This window comes from Symphalangus syndactylus, chromosome 19, assembly GCF_028878055.3.
Source record: "Symphalangus syndactylus isolate Jambi chromosome 19, NHGRI_mSymSyn1-v2.1_pri, whole genome shotgun sequence".
Classification (NCBI taxonomy): Eukaryota; Metazoa; Chordata; class Mammalia; order Primates; family Hylobatidae; genus Symphalangus; species Symphalangus syndactylus.
In genome coordinates this window covers 42,217,042-42,240,640 of record NC_072434.2, presented here as the reverse complement: position 1 = coordinate 42,240,640, position 23,599 = coordinate 42,217,042, and the positions used below count along the sequence as shown (strand labels likewise).

Here is a 23,599-nt window from a genome sequence, read left to right as displayed (position 1 = left end):
CGCATGGCTAATTTTATTATTTGTAGTAGAGATGGGGTTTCACCATCTTGGCCATGCTGGTCATGAACTCCTGACCTCATGATCCACCTGCCTCGGCCTCCCAAAGTGCTGGGATTACAGGCATCAGCCACCACGCCCGGCTGTGTCTCTTTACCTATAAAATTGGTGTGATAATCTTACCTAACTCAGAGCATCTAGCAGATTAACTGAGTTACTATATATTTATACTATTACATATATAAGGCTCTTAAAATAGGACCTGGCAAGGCCAGCCACAGTGGCTTAGTCATATAATTCCAGAACTTGGGAGGCCAAGGAGGGTGGATTACTTGAGGCCAGGAGTTTGAGATCAGCCTGGCCAACATGGCCAAACCCTGTCTCTACTAAAAATACAAAAATTAGCCAGGCGTTGTGGTGCACACTTGTAGTCCCAGCTACCTGGGAGGCTGAGGCAGGAGAATTGTTTGCACCCCCGAAGTGGAGGTTGCAGTGAGCTGAGATCATGCCACTGCACTACAACCTGGGCGACAAAGCAAGACTCTGTCTCAAAAAAAAAAAAAAAAAAAAGAAAAAAATAGGACTTGGCAAGATATAACTGTTATATAAGTATTGGCTATTACTGTAAAATCCTCGTGCAAATCCTGCAAGCTAGACATTATTTTTTGGGGGGTTGGAGAATGGAGCAATCCTTTATTTTTACACACTTTGACAAGGAGGTTTTCTGTAAACAACCTTTCCAGTGGAGAACAGAGAACAGGAAAATCAGCCTCCAGCCATCAGCAGCTGCTCTGCTCAGTGCCAAGGCTCCCCATTGCCCACGTGGTGAGGTGGAGGGGTGTACTTCCCTTCCTTCATCAGCTTATCCCGCTGCTTCCTAATGGTACTCAGACGTCTCATCATTTTCTGCTGAAGTATACACTCTACAAAATCATCATATTCTATCTTGCACTCTTTCTCTGCCTGGATGCTAACAATTCCATGTGCACATTGTATCCATTCTTTTTGAAAAGCCTGGCATCGAGCAGGAATCTTGTAGGGCTGTTCAGCACTTTGGATTGTCCACCATCAATCTATGTTAAGGCTGAACCTTTTCAGCACATCCAAGAAAGGCATGGCAATCCAATGCTCATGCCCTTGTCTCTTCTCTGGCCCCCACCCCTCCACTTTTTTTTTTTTTTTCTGAGACAGAGTCGAGTCTCGCTCTGTTACCCAGGCTAGAGTGCAGTGGCATGATCTTGGCTCACCGCAACCTCTGCCTCCTGGGTTCAAGCGATTCTCCTGCCTCAGCCTCCCGAGTACCTGGGACTACAGGTGTGTGCCACCATGCCTGGCTAATTTTTGTATTTTTAGTAGAGACGGGGTTTTGCCATGTTGGCCAGGCTGGTCTCAAACTCCTAAACTCAGGTGATCCGCCCACCTCGGCCTCCCAAAGTGCTGGGATTACAGGCATGAGCCACTGAGCCTGGCCTCATGCCAGACATTATTATCCCCATTTTACAGATGAGGAAACTGAAGCTTAGAGAGAGAAGGGACTTGTCCCACATTATAGAATTAAATCAACTCCTAGAACTGATAACTGATCCAGATTTCATAATTTGTGTGCACATTTTCTTGGGGCCTTGTATCCAGAGGACCCTTTTTTTTTTTTTTTTTGAGGCAGAGTCTTGCTCTGTTGCCCAGGCTGGAGTGCAGTGGTATAATCTCGGCTCACCACAACCTCTGCCTCCTGGGTTCAAGCGATTCTCTTGCCTCAGCCTCCCAAGTAGCTGGGACTACAGGCATGTGCCACCACGCCCAGCTAATTTTTGTATTTTTAGTAGAGATAGGGTTTCACCATGTTGGCCAGGCTGGTCTCGAACTCCTGACCTCGTGATCCACCTGCCTCGGCCTCCCAAAGTGCTGGGATTACAGGCATGAGCCACCACACCCGGCCCAGGGGACCCTTCTATAAGAGGGTGCTGTGTCCATCTCCTACAAATTATGCATCTACCAGGAACAATGTATGTGTGTTTTGGAATGGTGATAAAATTATACTTCCCTAGTCATTCTCACCTGTCATCTACTATTCACTGTTCTAGCCTTTTCCTAGGAGGTCAGATGCTTGTAAATAATTTATTCTCCAACAAAAAAAGCCTTTCCTAAACTAGGAATTCCTTGGAGGTGTGGGAGTAAATTCCCTAACCGATGATAACTCTTTTACTGCACATTCTTTTCACTGGGCATGTGCTCAATAAATACCTCTCCTTTGTGTCACGCTGTGTGCTGGACACTGAGGACACAGAAATAGATAAAACCCAGGCCCTGCCCTCAAGGTACTCAAGTCTAGTAGGAAGGGAAGGAAGACAACAGAAAAAGAACATGGTAAGTACTCTTATAAAAAGAAGCATGTTGGTGTGTGGTGGCTCATGCCTGTAGTTTCAGTTACTCAGGAAGCCGAGGCGGGAGGATAGACTGAGCCCAGGAGTTTGAGGCTGCAGTGCACTATGGTCATGCCTGTAAAATAGCCACTGCACTTTAGCCTGGGCAACATAGTGAAACCCTGTCTCAAAAAAGAAAAAAAAAATAAGGAAGCAGCGCACTTGCTAAAGCACAGAGGCATCCAGCCTGGTGGTGGGGGCAGTCAGTGGTCAGAGCAGGCTTCCTGAAAGAGGCACTACTCGACCTGGGTTTTTGTCGTTGTTGTTTTTTTTTGTTGTTGTTGTTGTTGAGACGGAGTTTCGCTCTTGTTGCCCAGGCTGGAGCGCAATGGTGCGATCTCAGCTCCCCGCAACCTCCGCCTCCTGGGTTCAAGCGATTGTCCTGCCTCAGCCTCCCAAGTAGCTGGGATTATAGGCATGTGCCACCATGCCCTGCTAATTTTGTATTTTTAGTAGAGACAGGGTTTCTCCATGTTGGTCAGACTGGTCTCGAACTCCCGACCTCAGGTGACCTACCCGCTTCGGCCTCCCAAAGTGCTGGGATTACAGGCGTGAGCCACCGTGCCTGGCCTTGACCTGGGTTTGGAAGGAAAAATAATTACCTTAATTAACGGAGAGGGAAGAGCATTCTAGGCATAGGGAATCACATGTGTGAAGGCACTGGAACGTGAAACCAGGTGATGTTTATAGGGTCAACAAATAATTTGGGATGAGGTTCAAAGAGTGTGTATGGGAGGGAAGAGAACAAGCTGGAAAGGCAGGCTGGGGCAGATAGCAAGGTTTGTGGCCAAAGGTTAGGGGCATATACTTTAATGACACGTGACATCTAGTTACAGTTCTTTTCTGGCACAACTGCTTTTTTCTGACAGTCAGTATTTGGTTACATTTAGAAGTCCAGATTAATTTATTCACTCAACAACATGGGCTGAGCACCTCACTGTGTCAGTTTTTATGTGCAGGCAGGAGGGCTCAGGAATAGACTTTTGAGGTTACAGCTTGAAATCTTGTAAGCTTTTTTTAGAAGGCAGTAAATCTCACCCCTGACTTGAGATGATTTGTCCTGAAACCTGATCCCTTCCTTGTCCTTGGTGTTGCAACCCTTCTTCCTAATTTGGATTTCCATGAGCATGCTGCAGTGACCTGGGTCCACACACACATTATGGGAATGGCTATAATCAGAAGCCGAGCCAGCCAGCTTACGTGGTGAACACATGCCCATTGTGCTCTGCACGTGAGCCTCATGAATGAGATGGAGCAGGCAGAGAATATCAGGTCCCTACTCTTTGGGATTTCATAGTCTTAAAAGCAGAAAGTTGGCTGGGCGCAGTGGCTCACGCCTGTAATCCTAGCACTTTGGGAGGCCGAGGCAGGTGGATCACGAGGTCAGGAGTTCAAGACCAGCCTGGCCAAGATGGTGAAACCTCCTCTCTACTAAAAAAAATACAAAAAGATTAGCCGGGCGTGGTGGTGGGTGTCTGTAATCCCAGCTTCTCGGGAGGCTGAGGTAGAGAACTGCTTGAACCCGGGAGGTGGAGGTTGCAGTGAGCCGAGATCACGCTACTGCACTGCAGCCTGGGGGACAGAATGAGACTCCATCTCAAAAAAAAAAAAAATTAGATCTGGAGGCATTGTTATAAGTTATTAACCACATAGGATAAACAGAGCACTTACAAAGTGCTTCACTCTGTGTTGGGACCTGGAAGGCACATAAAGAAATCAGATTTGGTTCCTATCCTTAAGGTGCTCACAGTTTGGTAAAACAGGCGATGACCACAGTGCTTCAGGAAGTGGAGGAGCCCTCAGCTGGCTAACCACAGCCCACTGTCAACCAGTAAGGATTAGGAAGGCATCCTAGACAAAGACTGGCGGTTGGGCAACATAGTTTGAACTGACACTGGAGAGAGGTGGAAAGAGCAGCCCACACAGACAAAACAGCCTGAGGAGTTCAGAGAAGAGGAGTGGGTCAGAGGGATTGGTTTGTCTAGTATAGGTGGGGAAGTAGCAAGTGGAGTGGTTGGCAGGGGCCAGATGGGAGGGCCTGGAATGCTGAGCTAAGGATGTGGGCATTGTGGAGCCTTTGGTTTCCAAATGGGAGTGACACAGGCCTTTTAGAAAGACAAGTCCCTTTCATTCCTGGGCTCAGTGCACTCACCTGTAAAATGAGGGAGTTGAAGATTATTTTCAAAATCATTCCAGTGCATGTATCCTGTGATTTACAGCATTGCTTCTTAAAGTTGATTGTGTATCTGTGTCACCTGGGGATCTTAGTAAAATGCACATTCTGGCCAGGCAGTGTGGCTCACACCTGTAGTCCCAGCTGCTTGGGAAGCTGAGGTGGGAGGATTGCTTGAGCCCAGCCTGGGCAACATAATGAGACCCCAGTCTCTAAAAATAATAATAATTTTAGGCCGGGTGTGGTGGCTTATGCCTGTAATCCCAGCACTTTGGGAGCTCAAGGCAGGTGGATCACCTGAGGTCAGGAGTTCGAGACCACCCTGGCCAACATGGTGAAACTCTGTCTCTACTGAAAATACAAAAATTAGCTGGGTGTGGTGGCACATGCCTGTAATCCCAGCTACTCAGGAGGCTGAGGCAGGAGAATCACTTGAACCTGGGAGGCAGAGGTTGCAGTGAGCCAAGATTGTGCCATTGCACTCCAGCCTAGGTGACAAGAGCAAAACTCCATCTCAATAAAATAATAATAATTTTTAAAATGCATATTTTGGTTCAGTAGGTGTGGTGGGGGTCCCAAGGTTCTCCATGTCTACTAGGATCTCACATGATATGGATGCTGCTATTCCTCAAGCCACACTTTGAATAGCAAGGATTTAGTTCTTGGGTACTCAAAGTGTAGTCTGAGGTCCAGCCTGTGTAAGTCATATAATGTTCTATAAGTTATCTCATTAGGGCCAGGCGCGGTGGCTCACACCTGCAATCTCAACACTTTGGGAGGCCAAGGCGGGTGGATCACCTGAGGTCAGGAGTTTGAGACCAGCCTGACCAACATAGAGAAACCCTGTCTCTACTAAAAATACAAAATTAGCCGGGTGTGGTGGCGCATGCCTGTAATCCCAGCTACTCAGGAGGCTGAGGCAGGAGAATCACTTGAACCCAGGAGGCAGAGGTTGCAGTGTGCCAAGATAGCGCCATTGTGCTCCAGCCTGGGCAACAAGAGCAAAACTCCGTCCCCCTCCGACCCAAAAAAAAGTTATCTCATTAGAAATAGTGTCTTACCTAATTTTTACAGTGTTTTAAGGTTTGCAAAGAGATATACAAACCTTATTTCCTTCACTACTTTCCGCAGTTCTTCTTGAGTGGTAAATTTTTTTTTTTTCGAGACAGGGTCTCACTCTGTTATTCAGGCTGGAGTGCAGTGGCACAATCATGGCTCACTGAAGTCTCAAATTCCTGGGCTCAATCAGTCCTTCCGCCTCAGCCTCCCAAGTAGCTGAGACTACAAGCACATGCTGTCACACCTGGCTAATGTTTTTATTTTTTGTAGAGACGGGGTCTCTTTATGTTACTCAGGCTGGTCTTAAGCTCCTAGGTTCAAGGGATCCTCTCACCTTGTCCTCCCAAAGGGCTGAAATTACAGGCATGAGCCACAGCACCTGGCCAAGACAACACTTTCATGGTTATGTAAAACACCGTTTAAACTTAGGTATTGAGGTTGGTTTGTCTTTCCCCAGCATCAAGGTGGGGTAGAGATTGGGAGTCCCATTTTACAGATGAGAAGACTGAGGATCTAAAAAGAGAATAAAAGAGATGGATTTAGCCAAAGCTGAACAAACACTATAGAAGTGGCAGAACAGTAATTAGTATTGAAACTCTGGCTGGGCGCGGTGGCTCACGCTTGTAATCCCAGCACTTTGGGAGGCCGAGGCGGGCGGATCACGAGGTCAGGAGATCAAGACCACGATGAAACCCTGTCTCTGCTAAAAAATACAAAAAATTAGCCGGGCGTGGTGGCGGGCGCCTGTAGTCCCAGCTATTCGGAGAGGCTGAGGCAGGAGAATGGCGTGAACCCGGAAGGCGGAGCTTGCAGTGAGCCGAGATTGCGCCACTGCACTCCAGCCTGGGCGACAGAGAGATACTCTGTCTCAAAAAAAAAAAAAAGAAACTCTATTCCAGTGCTTATTTCCAGCAAATGTCTTTATTTTTATTTTTTATTTTGTATTTTCTGAGATGGAGTCTCGCTCTGTCACCCAGGCTGGAGTGCAGTGGCACAATCTTGGCTCACTGCAACCTCCGCCTCCCGGGTTCAAGCGATTCTCTGCCTCAGCCTCCCAAGTAACTGGAATTACAGGCACATGTCACCACGCCCAGCAATTTTTTTTTGTATTTTTAGTAGAGAGGGGGTTTTACCACCTTGGCCAGGCTGGTCTTTAACTCCTGACCTCATGATCCACCTGCCTCGGCCTCCCAGAGTGCTGGGATTACAGGCATGAGCCACTACACCCGGCCTTTTTAAAATTTAATTTAATTTTATTTTTTGTCTTTCTTGAGATGCAGTTTCATTCTTGTTGCCCAGGCTGGAGTGCAATGGCACGATCTCAACTAACTGCAACCTCTGCCTCCCCAGTTCAAGTGATTCTCCTGCCTCAGCCTCTCATGTAGCTGGGATTACACACACCTGCCACCATGCCTAGCTAATTTTTGTATTTTTGGTAGAGACAGGGTTTCACCATGTTGGCCAGGCTGGTCTCGGACTCCTGACCTCAGGTGATCCACCCACCTTAGCCTCCCAGACTGCTGGGATTATAGGTGTGAGCTACCACACCAGCCTCCTGGCCCTTTTTTTTGAAAGAGAATCTCACTCTGTCACCCAGGCTGGAGTGCAGTGGCGTGATCTCTGCTCGCTGCAACCTCTGCCTCCTGGGGTCAAGCAATTCTGCCTCAGCCTCCCAAGTAGCTGGGACTACAGGTGCCTGCCCTGAGGGAAGAGTATGGCTCTGTCACTAACTTGCTGCCTACCCTGGGACAAGCCCCTTTCCTCTCTGGACCTTGGTCCTTTTCCCTGTAACGCGAGGGCCTGTCCAGCTTAAAGCACAGCCCGGGAGCCTCAGAGACAGGCAGGAAGTCAAGGTTGCAATGATTCGGGTTTCCGAAAGCCTTGCGCTTGCCCTAGGCCCGACAGGTCACGTGGGGACTACGTGATGTGCAATCGCCGCTGTTGAAACAAGAGCATGTGCAGGGCTGGCAGCTGTCACAGCCTTTCCTTTGTTTTGGGGGGATGGGGAGTGATGAGGTGAGGAAGGGCTGCAGACTCTACGGGCACGGGCTTGAGGGGGTTGACTGGCCACAGCAGGAAGGGCAGGGCGTCTCCACGGCTAACCCACACAATGCTGAGAGTCCCGAGGGGATCTGCAGAGGACGGAGAGCTGGGCAGCCGCCGGGCAATCCACCTGGAACCTCCCTCAGCTGCACCAGCCACTGAGAAAGATCGGGTCCGTTTAGACATGAGCACCAATCTCAGGCCTCCAAAGTGACCTCACAGCAAACGTGATTGGTCCGGTCTCTCTCGCGGGGCGGCTCCTCTTACCAACGTGTAACCCTTCGGGAGGGGTTTAGCGGGCTGTGTGACCTGGTGGAAATCACTTTACTTATCTGGACCTCCTTTATAAAAAGGAGGTATTAAGACCTACCCTGAGGCCGGGCGCGGTGGCTCACGTCTGTAATCCCAACACTTTGGGAGGCCAAGGTGAGTGGATCACCTGGGGTCAGGAGTTCGAGACCAGCCTAGCCAACACGATGAAACCCCATCTCTGCTAAAAATACAAAAATTAGCTGGGCATGGTGGTGGGCGCCTGTAGTCCCAGCTACTCGGGAAGCTGAGGCAGGAGAATCCTTGAACCCAGGAGGCAGAGGTTGCAGTGAGCCAAGATCTCGCCACTGCACTCCAGCCTAGGTGACAGAGACTCTGTCTCAAAAAAAAAAAAAAAAAAAAAATGGGGCCGGGTGCAGTGGCTCACGCCTGTAATCCCAACACTTTGGGAGGCCAAGAATGGATAATCTTTCTAACAAATGGTGCTGCAGTAATTACAAACCCACATGCAATAAAGTGAACCTCAACTGTTATCTCATACTTTATGCAAAAATTAATCTGAAATGGATCATAGGCTTTCTAAATATAAGATTTATCTTTTGTTTTTTTTGTTTTTTTTCTTTTTCGGGAGAACGGGGTCTCGCTATATTGCCCAGGCAGGTCTCGAACTCCTGGGCTCAAGCTATCCTCCCACCTCTTGCCTCCCTGAGAGCTGGGATTACAGGCGTGAGCCACCGCGCCCAGCCTAAATATAAGATTTAAACCATAAAATTTCTACAAGAAAATATAGGATAAAATCTTAGTGACTTTGGGTTTGGCAAAGACTTCTTGAATATGAAAGAAAAAGCACAAACTATTAACAAGAGGAAAAAAATCAATAAACTAGACACACCATTAAAATGAAAAACTTTTGGTTTTGAAAGACACTGTTATAAAAACAAAAAAGGCAGGCAAAACTGGGAGAAAATATATGAAAAACTTCTGATAAAGGACTTGAATATATAAAGAACTCTTAGAATGCAATAATAAAAAACAATCCAATAAAAAGGGGGCGAAAGATTTTAACAAACATGTCATCAAAGATACACAGATGGCAAATAAGCACATGAAAAGACGCCAACATTATTGGTCACTCAAAAAAATACAAACTAAACCCATGATAAGATACTGTTATACTCACTATAATGGCTAAAATTTTAAAAGACTGACCACACATCAAATGATGGTGAGGATGTAGGGCAACTAGAACTGTCAAACACTGCTGGTAAGAATGTAATGGTAGAAACACTTTAGAAAACAGTTTGGGCATTTCTTAAAGTTAGATATATACCTACCATATGATCTAGCCATTCCACTCCTAGGTATGAACCCAAAAAATGGAAATGAATGCCCATACAAAGACTTGTACACAAATATTCACAGCAGCTTTATTTGTAAGCCAAAAACTGGAAACCCAAATAGATAAACAAATTGTGATATATCTACATCATGAAATATCATTCACTAACAAAAAGAATGAACTATTAATACATGTGGTAACATGGATGAATCTCAAAATAATTATGCTGAATCGAAGAAACTATAAAAAAGAAACAGTACTTACTGTATGATTCTATTTAGATAATATTCTACAAAATGCAACCCATCTGCAGTGACAGAAAGCAGATTAATGGTTGCTGGGGAGGGAATGAAGTACAAAGGCACATGAGGAAACTTTGAGGTGATGAATATGCTCATTATCTTGATTGTGATAATGGTTTACAGGTGTATACATAGGCAGAAACTCATAATTGTTACTTTAAAGTTATGTGCAGTTTCCTGTATGTCAATTAGACCTTCATTTAATGTTTCGTATAGCTTTAAGAAAAACCTGGGTCAAAAGAGCAAAAGTCAGTGATATTCTAAGTTCCATTAAAGAAAACCAAATTATTTGGAATGATAATCCCTCTTCTTAATTCAATCAACAATACTTGGGCACCTAATATTGCTGGGCACAATCAAGACACTGTGATTATAACAAGAATGAGCTACGACCACATGGACGATGTCAAATTGAAGCAGAGAACTTAAGAAGGCAAGCCAAAAAAAAATACAGGGGAAAAGCACTCTAGGGCAGAGGCAACAGTAAGTTCAAACGGATCACGAGGTCAGGAGTTCGAGACCAGCCTGGCCAATATGGTGAAACCCCATCTCTACTAAAAATACAAAAATTAGGTGGGCACGGTGGTGGGCGCCTGTAATCCCAGCTATTCGGGAGGCCGAGGCAGGAGAATTGCTTGAAACCGTAAGGCGGAGGTTGTGGTGAGCCAAAATCACGCCACTGCACTCTAGCCTGGATGAAAGAGCAAAACAAAAAAAAGTGACCTCTTACTTGGTTCAGCCTTTCATCACCAATTAACTCTCTTGTGCCCTCTACCGCTCAGGTGATCTCATTTCAATGCAGTTCAATTCATAAAATAAAGGGAAACATTCCCAGATTTCAGTAATCGACATCACCCTGCTGTATTCTATCATCAAGCCCTATTCTATTCTTGGCCCTGTGACCAGCATACAGGACACAGAGGTCACAGTCTGGCAGGGGACACAGACTTTCACGCCATTTTGGAATGACAAGAAACATTCCTGGAACAGGAATGACTTTGACCCAGGCGCTCTGCCAAGCACATTGCATACATGAACTTGTAGTCCTTCTGACAGCCATTACAAATGGATTTGCATTTACAGAAGAGGATTCAGACTCACAAACATGATTGGTTTAAGGTCACAATTTAATAAACATGGAACATGGATTCTGAACTAAGATCTGTCCCCACTCCAAAGCCAGTTCTTTCTTTCCTACTACACTATACCAGAATAAACCAAGTGGTGTGGAACACCAAAATGGGAGCATCTAAATCTAATTTGAATGTGTGTAGTTGTTGTGTCTGGGAAGACTTTACATAGGAGAGTATTTCCGATTTGTGTCAAAAAGGGTGGTCCAGGCATCAAGAACATAGATAAACAGGGACACAAACTTGGGATCTATTCAGAGAACAGAAGGTTGGTGGGATGTGGGGGAAGAGAGGCAGAATATAAGGCTAGAATCAGATTGCACAGGGTCTTGAAGGCCATCCTAAAGAAGATGACCTCAAACCAAAGTTCAAGGATTCCCATCCTAGGCCATGTGTACTGAGGAGTCCCCTAAGGTGATCAGGGTATAAGAAACCACAGGTAAATGTGGTATATTGCCTGGAATGTCAATTTTATTCAAAGGCTTGGCAGGGGAAGGCAATCTTCTGTTATCCTATGAAAGATGTATTATGGGGAATTGAATGTAAAATCATATGAATTTAAAAAATAAAACTGGGATTTCAGACATTATTGGCTGCCTTCCAATAAATAAGTGGTTGGAAATAGTCCATTCTTTGCTGCCATTGGGGATAGCTTAATAATGGAGCCATTTGGAAAGCATTGTTATAGGCGATGGGAAGCCATGGATTTAGCTCCATTGAGAATTCAAAAGTAGGGCTGGATAGGATTCAAAGATGAATGGGAAGTCAGCCGGGTGTGGTGGCTCACGCCTGTAATCCCAGCACTTTGGGAGGCCGAGGCCAGCGGACCACCTGAGGTTAGGAGTTCAAGACCAGCCTGGCCAATATGGTGAAACCCTGTCTCTACTAAAAATACAAAAAAAATTAGCCGGGCCTGGTGGTGGGCACCTGTAAGCCCAGCTACTTGGGAGGCTGAGGCACGAGAATCGCTTGAACCTGGGAGGCGGAGGTTGCAGTAAGCTGAGACCGCGCTATTGCACTTCAGCCTGGGCAACAAGAACGAAACTCCGTCTCAAAAAAAAAAAAAAAAAAAAAAAAAAAAGATGACTAGGAAGTGGCTATCTTAGGAGAACTTTCCATCTAGGCTTTACGGAACTGATGATTCTTAGCAGGAACAGGAGCAGGAAAACAAAGCAAAATGTAGGTAAACTTCCTCTCCTCTTCCCCATCTCCTTGACATGTTCCTTTTCTACCTCATTCTTTTTTGCTCTTGTCGCCCAGGCTGGAATGCAATGGCACAATTTCAGCTCACTGCAACCTCCACCTCCCAGGTTAAAGCAATTCTCCTGCCTGAGCCTCCCGAAGAGCTAGGATTACAGGTGTGTGCCCTGTAATTTTGTATTTTTAGTAGAGACCCCTGCTAATTTTGTATTTTTAGTAGAGACAGAGTTTCACCAGGTTGGCCAGGCTGGTCTCGAACTCTTGACCTCAGGTGATCCACCCGCCTCGGCCTCCCAAAGTGCTAGGACTACAGGCGTGAACCACCGTGCCTGGCCTCATTCATTCTTTTATTAAAAAAAAAAAAAAAATTATTGCATACCAACTCCCTCACTGTGTGACCTTGGACAAATTACTTAATTTCTCTGTACTTTAGTTTTCTTATCTGTAGAATGGGGATAATAATAATACCTACCCCACAGTGTCACTGTGAGTGTAAGTTTACAGTGACATGATATATAATGAGAATTAAATGAGTTAATTCATATAAAGCATTTAGAGCCTGGAACAAATTTCAGCACTGTTTGAGTACTAGATGTTATAACAGTGACATTGCTACACCCTTCACTGCTACTGTGTTCCAGTCAACATCTCCCATAGCCATTCATTGCTTAGGTAATTCATGTTGGTGGCCAAGACAGGTCTGGGAAGAAGAGAGATGAATCAGACTGCTCACTGCACTTTGTCCAGCTACACCTGGCACATATAGAAGGTCCTCTAAATGCTTGCTGAATGGATAAGCGAATGTCTTCCTATTGAACTCCAAGTTCTTTGAAGGCAGGGACCACATTCCTAGCTGTCATATCCCTAGAACAATGCACTGGTGAGGCACACAGTAGGCGCTTAGGGATTATACATAAATAAATGACTGCAGGTGGAAAATCACAAAGGCTACAAAGCGAGCATAGATAAGGTGCTGCAGAGAGACCGCCCCCAGTTTCAGGAAGGGGGTTAGCCTTGGAAGCGTGGTTGCCAGCGCTCTCAACGGCGCGAGGGCTGCTGGGAAGCGCAGGCTCGCCTGGCTCGCCCCGGGATCCCGGGAGAGCGCCGCGGCCGGCGTCAGCTCCACGCCCCGCCCCGCTCCCTCCGCCGGCTCACGTGACCGTTTCTGGGCCAGCGCGAACTATGGCCGGCATGGTGGACTTCCAGGATGAGGAGCAGGTGAAGTCCTTTTTGGAGAACATGGAGGTGGAGTGCAACTACCAGTGCTATCACGAGAAGGACCCGGACGGTGAGCGGCTCCAGCGCAGCCCGGCGACGCGTCGGGGAGGGGCGTGCCCGGAGAGGTCTGGTCTGCGACCTCTGAGAGGCTGGAGAAGGAATCACGTGGCGGGCGGGGGACGGGGTCTGTGGATCGCGGTGACCGCGTGTGTTGGGAAGGGCGATGTGTTCCGGGAAGACCGAGTCTGGAGGCCGGGGCGGGTAGGAAGAGACGTGCTGGGGTTTTTGGGTTAGGGACTGGGCATCCATCGGTGAACAGATAGAAACTCCCTGCCCTCGTGGAGCTTCTAAGCTAGTGCGGAAGTCGGGCAGTAAGCCTCAGGTAATTCATAAAATCGTGTTCGAAAGTAGTACGTACCGGCCGGGCGCGGTGGCTCACGCCTATAATCCCAGCACTTTGGGAGGCTGAGGCGGGTGGATCATGAGGTCAGGAGATCGAAACCATCCTGGCTAACACGGTGAAACCCCGTCTCTACTAAAAATACAAAAAATTAGCCCGGTGTGGTGGCGGGCGCCTGTAGTCCCAGCTACTCGGGAGCCTGAGGCAGGAGAGCGGCGGGAACCCGGGAGGCGGAGCTTGCAGTGAGCGGAGATCGCGCCCAGCCTGGGCGACAGAGCGAGACTCCGTCTCTAAATAAATAAATAAATAAATAAAATAAAATAAAAAGAAAGTAAGTGCCCTGGAAAAAGGACTGGGTGAAGGGTATCAGGAGGACAGGAGGGCAGTTTTAAATTGAGTGATCAGGGAACTGAGAAAGTGGCAATTGAATAAAGCCTTGAAGAAGGTAAGGGAGTGAACCATGCAGATCTTACCATAGGTAACAGCTGGCGAAGAGGCCCCGAAGCACAATTGTGTCCCGTGTGTTGTGTGAACATTGAATTGACTTGAGAGTATAGGTGGATGGTGGTGACCAGTAGGGGTCCACCCAGAGCAGCTAATAATACCTTTGGGTGGTTTTCTTCTTCTTGCTTTATTTTTATTTTTTATATTTTCTTTCTTTTTTGAGATAGTATCTCACTATGTTGTCCAGGCTGGTCTAAACTCTTGGGCTCAAGTGATCCTCCCGCCTTTGATTACAGGCATGAACCACTGCGCACTGCCTACTTTTTAATTTTTTTGCTTTTTTGAGACTGAGTCTCACTCTGTCACCCAGGCTGGAGTACAGTGGCTCCATCTCAGCTCACTGCAACCTCTACCTCCTGGGTTAAAGCAATTCTCCTGCCTCAGCCTCCCGAGTAGCTGGGATTACAGGTGCTCACCGCCACGCCCTGCTAATTTTTGTATTTTAGTAGAGACAGGGTTTCACCATGTTGGCCAGGCTGGTCTCGAACTCCTGACCTCAAGCAATCCATCTGCCTTGGCCTCCCAAAGTGCTGGGATTACAGGTGTGAGCCACTGTGCCCAGCCTTTTTCTTTTTTCTTTCAAATAAAGGTCTGGTGTGGTGGCACAAGCCTGTAATCCCAGCTCTTTGGGAGGCTGAGGTGAGGCGGGAGGATCACTTGAGGCCAGGAGTTCAAGACCAGCCTGGGCAACATGATGAAACCCTGTCGCTACTAAAAAAAAAAAAAAAAAAAAAAACAGATAAAAAGTGGTACTGGCCCTACCTTCTAATAGCTTGCAGTTTAGTCAGTTTAGTTTGCAGAAATGACATAGCTATTCCTTGAAGCTAATCCATAACATAGACCATAACATAACCATATACATATCATAACATAGTCATGACACAGAGTTGCTCTGCAGTATGATGGCTTAAAAAGAACCTGGGGTTGGGCCGGGCACAGTGGCTCACACCTGTAATCCCAGCACTTTGGGAGGCTGAGGTGGGCAGATCACCTGAGGACCGGAGTTCAAGACCAGCCTGACCAATATGATGAAACTCTGTCTCTACTAAAAATACAAAAATTAGCCGGACATGGTGGCATGCGCCTGTAATCCCAGCTACTCGGGAGGCTGAGACAGGAGAATTGCTTGAACCTGGGAGGCAGAAGTTGCAGTGAGCCGAGATCGCACCATTGCACTCCAGCCTGGGCAACAAGAGCGAAATAACGTCTCAAAAAAAAAAAAAAGAACCTGGGGTTGTTCTTTGAGAGCTGGTCCATGTCCTAAGTATAGAAAGAACTTAGAGGAATTGGGGTCACTAAGGAACAGGGTGGTTAGGGAAGACTTTGAGGGGAGGTCTGGAGGGCTGGGCAAGTGTTGATTAAATGGAGGAGAGTGTGGGCAGAAAGTGCTATCTTTTGGAAGGTTGAGGTCAGGATGTAGCACGTTTGCAGTGGGAGTCTGGGCTACAGTATGTCAGGGCTTGAATGCCAGGGTAAGGAATATAGACTTTGCTCTGTAGGCAATGGAGAGCAAAACATGTCTGAGAAGCAAGTTCTTGGAATCGGGAAGGGTAGATATATGAAAAGGACTGGCTGCAGCACTTTAGGAGACCTGAGAAGAGGCTATAGTTACCGTAGCAACTGGTGTAGTAGTTTCCTTGCATGTCACGCTCTCTTACCTGGATAACTGAAGTCACCTTCTAACCTGTCCCTCTCTTTGCACTTTACTCCCTTAAAATCCATTTCTACTCACAGATAAACTGATATTTTAATTTTAATTTTGTTATGTTAAATATTAGATTTAAAATAACATTTGTTATCAGTGCCCAATTATATGCCCTCACATACTTAAATTCCTCCATACTCACCCAGGCATATATGAACATATATACCAGAGTAACGTTTTTGTTGGGGGGTGGGGTTGTTTGTTTGGTTTTGGTGGCTTTTTGGTTGTTTGTTTTCTGAGACAGGGTCTTACTCCGTCGTCCAGGCTGGAGTGCAGTGGCGCAATTTCAGCTCACTGCAACCTCTGCCTCCCAGGTTCAAGCACTTCTCCTGCCCCAGCCTCCCAGGTAGCTGGGATTACAGGCGTGTGCCACCACACCTGGCTTTTTTTTTTTTTTTTTCCCTGAGACTGAGTCTTGCTCTGTTGCCCAGGCTTGAGTACAGTGGCACGATATCAGCTCACTGCAACCTCCGCCTCCCGAGTTCAAGTGATTCTCCTGCCTCAGCCTCCCAAGTAGCTGGAATTACAAGCATGGGCCACCAAGCCTGGCTAATTTTTGTATTTTTAGTAGAGACGGGATTTCACCATGTTAGCCAGGCTGGTCTCGAACTCCTGACCTCAAGTGATCTACCTGCCTTGGCCTCCCAAAGTGTTGGGATTACAGGCATGAGCCACCACACCTGGCCTGAATCATATTACTTATTTTCTTAAAACCCTCCAGTGGTTTACTGTTTCAGGTGGAAAAAATCGTAAGTCCATCCTATGTTTCACAAGGCCTGTGGTCTGGTCCCTACCTTCCTTCTTCATTTCCTGACCCTCCTACTTGGTTCAGCCATGTTGTACCTTATTCGTGCCAAATTTATTCTCTCTTTCAGGTCTTTGTATTTACTGTTCCTTGTGCCAGGACTTTGTGCCCCAGCCCATTTTGTTGTCTTTTAATTTCATTTTTTATTTTTTATTTCTAAGTTTTTTCCAAATCCCTGCCCCACTCCCATTTCATTGTCTTTAAATAGCTAGTGCTTTCTTCTTATTGAGGTCACAGTCCTTGGTGAGCCCCCTCCCCAGTGGCTCAGTCTTTGTTAGCCATTCACCCAAAGTTGACAGCAAACAGTTATCCTGTTTTATTTCAGTCATAGCATTTATTTATTTATTTTTTTATTTTTTATTTTTTTTTTTTTTTGAGACGGAGTCTCGCTCTGTCGCCCAGGCTGGAGTGCAGTGGCGCAATCTCGGCTCACTGCAAGCTCCGCTTCCCGGGTTCACGCCATTCTCCTGCCTCAGCCTCTCCGAATAGCTGGGACTACAGGCGCCCGCCACCACGCCCGGCTAATTTTTTGTATTTTTAGTAGAGACGGGGTTTCACCGTGGTCTCGATCTCCTGACCTCGTGATCCGCCCGCCTCGGTCTCCCAAAGTGCTGGGATTACAAGCGTGAGCCACCGCGCCCGGCCTATTTATTTATTTGTATAAATTTAAGGGGTACAAGTGCAGTTTTGTTACATGGATATATTGCCTGGTTGTGAAGTCTGGGCTTTTTTTTTTTTTTTTTTTTTTTTGAGATGGAGTTTCGCTCTTGTTGCCCAGGCTGGAGTGCAGTGGCGCCATCTCGGCTCACCACAATCTCCGCCTCCCGAGTTGAAGTGATTCTCTGCCTCAGCCTCCCGAGTAGCTGGGATTATAGGCATGCGCCACCATGCCCGGCTAATATTTTTGTATTTTTAGTAGAGACGGGATTTCTCCATGTTGGTCAGGCTGGTCTAGAACTCCTGACCTCAGGTGATCTGCCTGCCTCAGCCTCCCAAATTCTGGGGAAGTCTGGGCTTTTAATGTAACCATCACCCAAATAATGCACTTGTACCCGTTAGGTAATTTCTTATCCCTCACCATCCTCCCACCCTTTCCAATCTCCAGTGTCTATTATTCCACACTTCCTATGTCCATGTGTACACAGTATTTAGCTCCCACTTATAAGTGAGGACATGCAGTATTTCACTTCCTGTTTCTGAGTTGTTATAATATTTATTACCGTTTGAGTAAATTTTGTTCATTTATTTACTTATTGTATTTCCTCCCCTAGAATGTAAATTTTAGGAGGGCAAATGAGTATATTCTCAGCATCTATAACCATGTCTGGTATATAGATGCATAGAGATGCTCAAGTATTTGTTGAACGAAAATGAATGAGAGATATATGTTGTCACTGGTGGTGAAGAAGAGGGGAGAGAGATTAAGGAGAGAGGTTTACTGGGACTGGGAGACTGCCAAGCAAGTTGAGCCTATTTCCATAGAAGCTGCCATCTCTACTCTTTCTGTTTGGCTTTCATGTTCCTACCCTGGCTGAGGAGTAAGGTATAGTCATCACGGCACCCTTTTCTTTTTCTTTCTTTCTTTTTTTTTTAAGACAGAGTCTCGCTCTGTCACCCAGGCTGGAGTGCAGTGGCGTGATCTCGGCTCACTGCAACCTCCGCCCCCTGGGTTCAAGCGATTCTCCTGCCTTAGCCTCCCAGGTAGCTGGGATTACAGGTGTGCGCCACCACACCTGGCTAATTTTTTTATATTTTTCCACTCCTGGCTAATTTTTTTGTATTTTTAGCAGAGACAGGGTTTCATCCTGTCCAGGCTGGTCTTGAACTGCAGACCTCAAGTGATCCTCCTGCCTCAGCCTCCCCAAGTGCTGGGATTACAGGCATGAGCTACTGAGCCTGGCCCAGCACCCTTTTGTTGCTGCTACAAAGACTAGCCTATGAGCCTTTTAGGTTTTCACTGTTTTTACCATTGAACTTCATGAGAGTTTCCAAAACTAGCAAAGTTTCAATCATGGAAGTCAGTGGGTATTTGGACGTGGCTGACAGGGAGCAGAAGGGCTGGTGAGTGGTGGAGCCAGTGCAGGGGCTGAGGTCTCCCCAGGCCATACATTGCTCAGTCCATGGCTATGGGGAGACAATGCCATTTGTAGGAATGGCTAAACGCCACCTACATTCTTTGTGGTAAGGTCAACTTGCCACACCTCAGGAGGACAGGGGCTATCTTAAAAGACATAGCCTGGCCTGCCACACCTGGGCACCCCCTACCCCCAAACCCCCACTGTGAAGCAGCAGCCCCAGACATGAAGAACAGCCCTTGCCCTCTCCTCGCAGGTTGCTATCGGCTGGTGGACTATTTGGAAGGGATCCGGAAGAATTTTGATGAGGCTGCCAAAGTGTTGAAGTTTAACTGCGAAGAGAACCAGCACAGCGATAGCTGCTACAAACTGGGGGCCTACTATGTGACTGGAAAAGGTAAGGAGGGCCCGCTTTTTGGGTCCTTGTCATTGATAGCAGTGCTGGCCTCACACCTGAGCCCCATGATAAGCTCTTGCAGAAGGGTCTCGCAGGCATTGGGAAAGTGCATTGTAGGAAGATGGAGAGGTAGGAGTTCAGCAGAGTGATGGGGGGAAGACCACAGCCTTTCAAGTTAGGTAAACCTTAGGGAATGCTATTTGCAAGTAGTTGGACCTTGAGCCAATCACTTCAACTCTGTGCCTCAGTTACATCACCTGTAAATTGGAGGGAAATAGTACTTGCTTTGTAGGGTCGTGAGGATTAAATAGGATAGTATAGGAAAAGGCGTCAGCATGTGTCCGGCACAGAGTAAGGGGTCAGTAATTATTGATTGTCTTCCTTCTGTCTTTTCTCCTCGTATTCTAATTGTAGTTATCACTGGCATAGTGTTTACATCCTCTATGGCTAAATAACAAATCACCTCAATAGTTTCTGTGGGTCAAGAATTTGGGAGTGGTTTAGTGGGGGTACCTCAGGGTATCTCATGAGGTTATAGTCAAGACATTGGCCAGGGAGCCAGGGCTGTAGTCATTGGAAGGCTTGACTGAAGTTGGAGTTTCCAATTCTAAGATGACTCACTCTGATGGCTGGTAGCAGAGGCCTCTAGTTCCTTACCAGCTGTTATTGGGAGAGCTCAGATTGTCATGACATGGTTCTCTCCATGGGCTGCTTGAGTGTCCTCATGACATGGCGTCTGGCTTCCCCCAGGGTGAATAATTTAAAGGAGAGAACAAGGTAGAATCCACAGTGTCTTCTATAACCTATCTTTGGAAGTCACACGCTTTTCATTTCTATCACATACTTATTAGATGTAGCCTACACTAAGGGAAAGGACTTAAATTCCACTTCTTGAAGAGAAAGGAATATTAAAGAACTTATGGACATATTTAAAACCACCACAGGCCAGGCGTGGTGGCTCACACCTGTAATCCCAGCTACTCAGGAGGCTGAGGCAGGAGAATCACTTGAACCCTGGAGGCAGAGGTTGCAGTGAGCTGAGATCGTACCACTGCACTCCAGCCTGGGCAACAGAGCAAGACTCTGTCTCACACACGCACACAAAAAAAAAACCAACACAAATAAGTAATAGGACCTTTGACAGGCAGGTTTTTTGTTGTTGTTGTTCTGTTTCTCAGACTGGAGTACAGTGATAAAATCATAACTCACTGCAGCCTTGAGCTCCTGGGCTCAAGCAATCTCCTGCCTCAGCCTCCCCCAGTAGCTGGAACTACAGGCACGTGCTCCCATGCTTGGCTAATTTTTTATTTTTTGTAGAGACAGGATCTCACTATGTTGCCAGGCTGGTCTCAAACTCCTGGCCTCAAGCAATCCTTGCACCTTGGCCTCCCAAAGTGCTAGCGTAAGGTGTGAGCCACTGCACCTGGCCAAGGACATCTTTGTTTTTTTTTTTGAGACAGGGTCCCACTCTGTCACCCAGGCTGGTGTGCATTGGCATGATCTCGGCTCACCGCAACCCCCTGGTTTAAGTGATTCTTCTGCCCCAACCTTCTGAGTAGCTGGGATTACAGGGGCGTGTGCCACTACCACCCAGCTAATTTTTGTATTTTTAGTAGAGATGGGGTTTCGCCATGTTAGCCAGGCTGGTCTTGAACTAACCTCAAATGATCCACCCGCCTCGGCCTCCCAAAATGCTGGGATTACAGGTGTGAGCCACCGCGCCCGGCCCCATTTTAATTTTTTAAACTAAATTTTAGGCCAGGTGCAGTGGCTCACTTGGGCCCAGGAGGTGGAGGCTGCAGTGAGCTGAGATTGCTTCACTGCATTCCAGCCTCGGCCACAGAGCAAGATTCTGTCTCTAAATAAATAGATAAATATAAATAAATGAAAATAAAAATGATTCTAACCTTTTAATATTTTTTCTAAACTCTTGATAGCCCCAGTGGCTCATTTAGGAAATGTCACTATGGGCTAAAAATATTAATTTGTAGGTCAGCAGTTTCCTTAGTTTCACTTCAGTTTGGTTTTCTTCTGATAAATTCAAGTAAAATCAAAGTTAAATATTTTACTTAAAATAGCATCTGTGATCCAATTTTCCCAAACACTTCTATCTAGTATCCATTCAACCAGCCAGCATTTAATCTGAACACATGCTACAAAGATGACTGGAATGGTGTTCACTTAATGATAATGATGGTTATTTCTAGGTGGATTTGGATGGTTACTTAAAAGAATAATGTTAAAATGTTTATATTTTTTGAGATTGAGTAATGGTACATGGGGATTTGAAGTTTTGCACACATACAAACAACTAAAAAAAGTGAGCCCTGCCACCACTTCTACTTAAAATTATTTGTTAGTGATTTCCCATTGTTTTAAAGATTAAATTCAGGGGTCCTTAATGTGACCCTGCATGATCTGGTCCCCGCTTGCCTGCCTTGCACTATACTTTTCCTCCATGGTCTTTTCACACTTAAAATTATCTTTTTTTTTTTTTTTTTTGGTGAGACAGGGTCTCTCTCCATTGCTGAGGCTGAGTGCACTGGCTCAATCATAGCACACAGCAGCCTTGACCTTCTGGGCTCAAGCGATCCTCCCACCTCAGCCTCCCGAGTAGCTGAGCTATTTTTGATTTTTTTGTAGAGATGGAGTCTGGCTATGTTGCCTAGGCTAGTCACAAACTCCTTGATGCAAGTGATCCTCCTGCTTGGCCTACCAAAGTGCTGAGATTACAGGTCTGAGCCACCATGCCCAGCGAAAATCATACATTTATTTGTATTGTTATTTATTTATTTAGAGGTGAGGTCTTGCACTCTTGCTCAGGCTAGAGTGCAGCTGTCAAAACTTCCAGGCTCAAGCAGTCCTCTTGCCTCAGCCTCTCCAGTAGCTGGGACTACAGGCCCATGCCCCCATGCCTGGCTAATTTTAAATTTTTTATAGAGACAGAGTCTCACTATGTTGCCCAGGCTGATCTTGAACTCCTGGCCTCCTGAGGTCCTCCTGCCTGGGCCTCTCAAAGTGCTGGGATTACTGGCCACCGTGCCTGGCCTGTATGGTTATTTCGTGTCTGTCTCATTAGCCCATAAGACAGGTCTCATTAGGCCTCAAAAGCAGGACAGTGTCGTTTGTTCCCCAGGACCTAGCACAGCAATTGGCAACTATTCAGTATTCAGTTGTCCCTCAGTATCTTTGGGAAATTTGTTCCAGGACCCTCACTCCATTCTGCCACAGATAATGAAGTCTGATGATGCTCAAGTCCGTTATATAAAAATGGCATAGTATTTGCATATAACCCTACCCATATTCTCCTGTGTATTTTGTTTTATTTTTTGTTTATTTGTTTGTTTGTTTTGAGATGGAGTCTTGCTCAGTCGCCCAGGCTGGACTGCAATGGCACAATCTCAGCTCACTACAACCTCCACCTCCTGGGTTCAAGCAATTTTCCTGCCTCAGCCTCCTAAGTAGCTGGGATCACAGGCACCCACCATCATGCCCAGCTAATTTTTTTTTTTTTTTTCAAAACAGAGTTGTGCTCTGTCATCTAGGCTGGAGTGCAATGGCGTGATCTCCGCTCACTGCAAGCTCCGCCTCTGGGGTTCATGCCATTCTTCTGCCTCAGCTTCCCGAGTAGCTGGCATTACATGCCCCTGCCACCATGCCCAGCTCATTTTTTTGTATTTTTAGTAGAGACAGGGTTTTACCATGTTGGCCAGGCTGGTCTCGAACTGCTGACCTCGTGATCCACCTGCCTCGGCCTCCCAAAGTGCTGGGATTACAGGCGTAAACCACCGCGTCCAGCCTAATTTTTGTATTTTTGTAGAGATGGGATTTCGCCATGTTGGCCAGGCTGGTCTTGAACCTCCTGATCTCAGGTGATCCGCCCACCTCGGCCTCCCAAAGTGCTGGGATTACAGGCGTGAGTCACCGCATCTGGCCTCCTGAGTATTTTAAATCAATTACTTAGAACAGGGGTGTTCAATCTTTTTGCTTCCCTGGGCCACACTGGAAGAAGAAGAATTGTCTTGGGCCATATATAAAATACAGTAACAATAGCTGATGAGCTTAAAAAAAAAATCACAAAAAAATCTCATAGGCCAGGTGCGGTGGCTCACGCCTGTAATCCCAGCATTTTGGGAGGCTGAGGCAGGTGGATCACGAGGTCAGGAGTTCGAGACTAGCCTGAGCAACATGGTGAAACCCCTTCTCTACTGAAAACACAAAAATTAGCCCAGTGTGGTGGCATGCACCTGTAATTCCAGCATTTTGGGAGGCTGAGGCAGGAGAATCGCTTGAACCCTGGAGGCAGAGGTTGCAGTGAGCCGAGATCACGCCACTGTACTCCAGCCTGGGCGACAGAGCAAGACTCCATCTCAAAAAAAAAAATAATAATAATAATAAAAATAATTTCATAATGTTTTAAGAAAGTTTATGAATTTGTGTTAAGCCACTTTCAAAGCCATCCCAGGCCCGTGGGTTGGACAGTCTTGACTTAGACTATCTAATACCATGTAAATACTGAATAAATAATTGTTCTATTTTATATATTTTGTATTTTTTAATTG

At 46.4% G+C, this 23,599-nt stretch overlaps 1 protein-coding gene and 1 pseudogene across 2 annotated transcripts in view; one reads left to right on the top strand and one right to left on the bottom strand.

Moving 5' to 3' along the window:
- Nucleotides 1-705: 705 nt before the first annotated feature.
- Nucleotides 706-1,113, bottom strand: LOC129458253 (NADH dehydrogenase [ubiquinone] iron-sulfur protein 5-like; annotated as a pseudogene).
- An 11,866-nt stretch (nucleotides 1,114-12,979) lies between these two features.
- Nucleotides 12,980-23,599, top strand: part of COA7 (cytochrome c oxidase assembly factor 7) — a 31,776-nt gene continuing 21,156 nt past the window's right edge. The window contains exons 1-2 of one of the 2 annotated variants that reach the window (XM_055235270.2): nucleotides 12,980-13,221; nucleotides 18,897-19,037. In XM_055235270.2, coding sequence (XP_055091245.1) covers nucleotides 13,116-13,221; nucleotides 18,897-19,037 — 247 coding nt within the window. In that variant the 5' untranslated portion in view covers nucleotides 12,980-13,115. The remainder of the gene's footprint in view (nucleotides 13,222-18,896; nucleotides 19,038-23,599) is intronic. The other variant, XM_055235271.2, reaches the window with a different exon arrangement.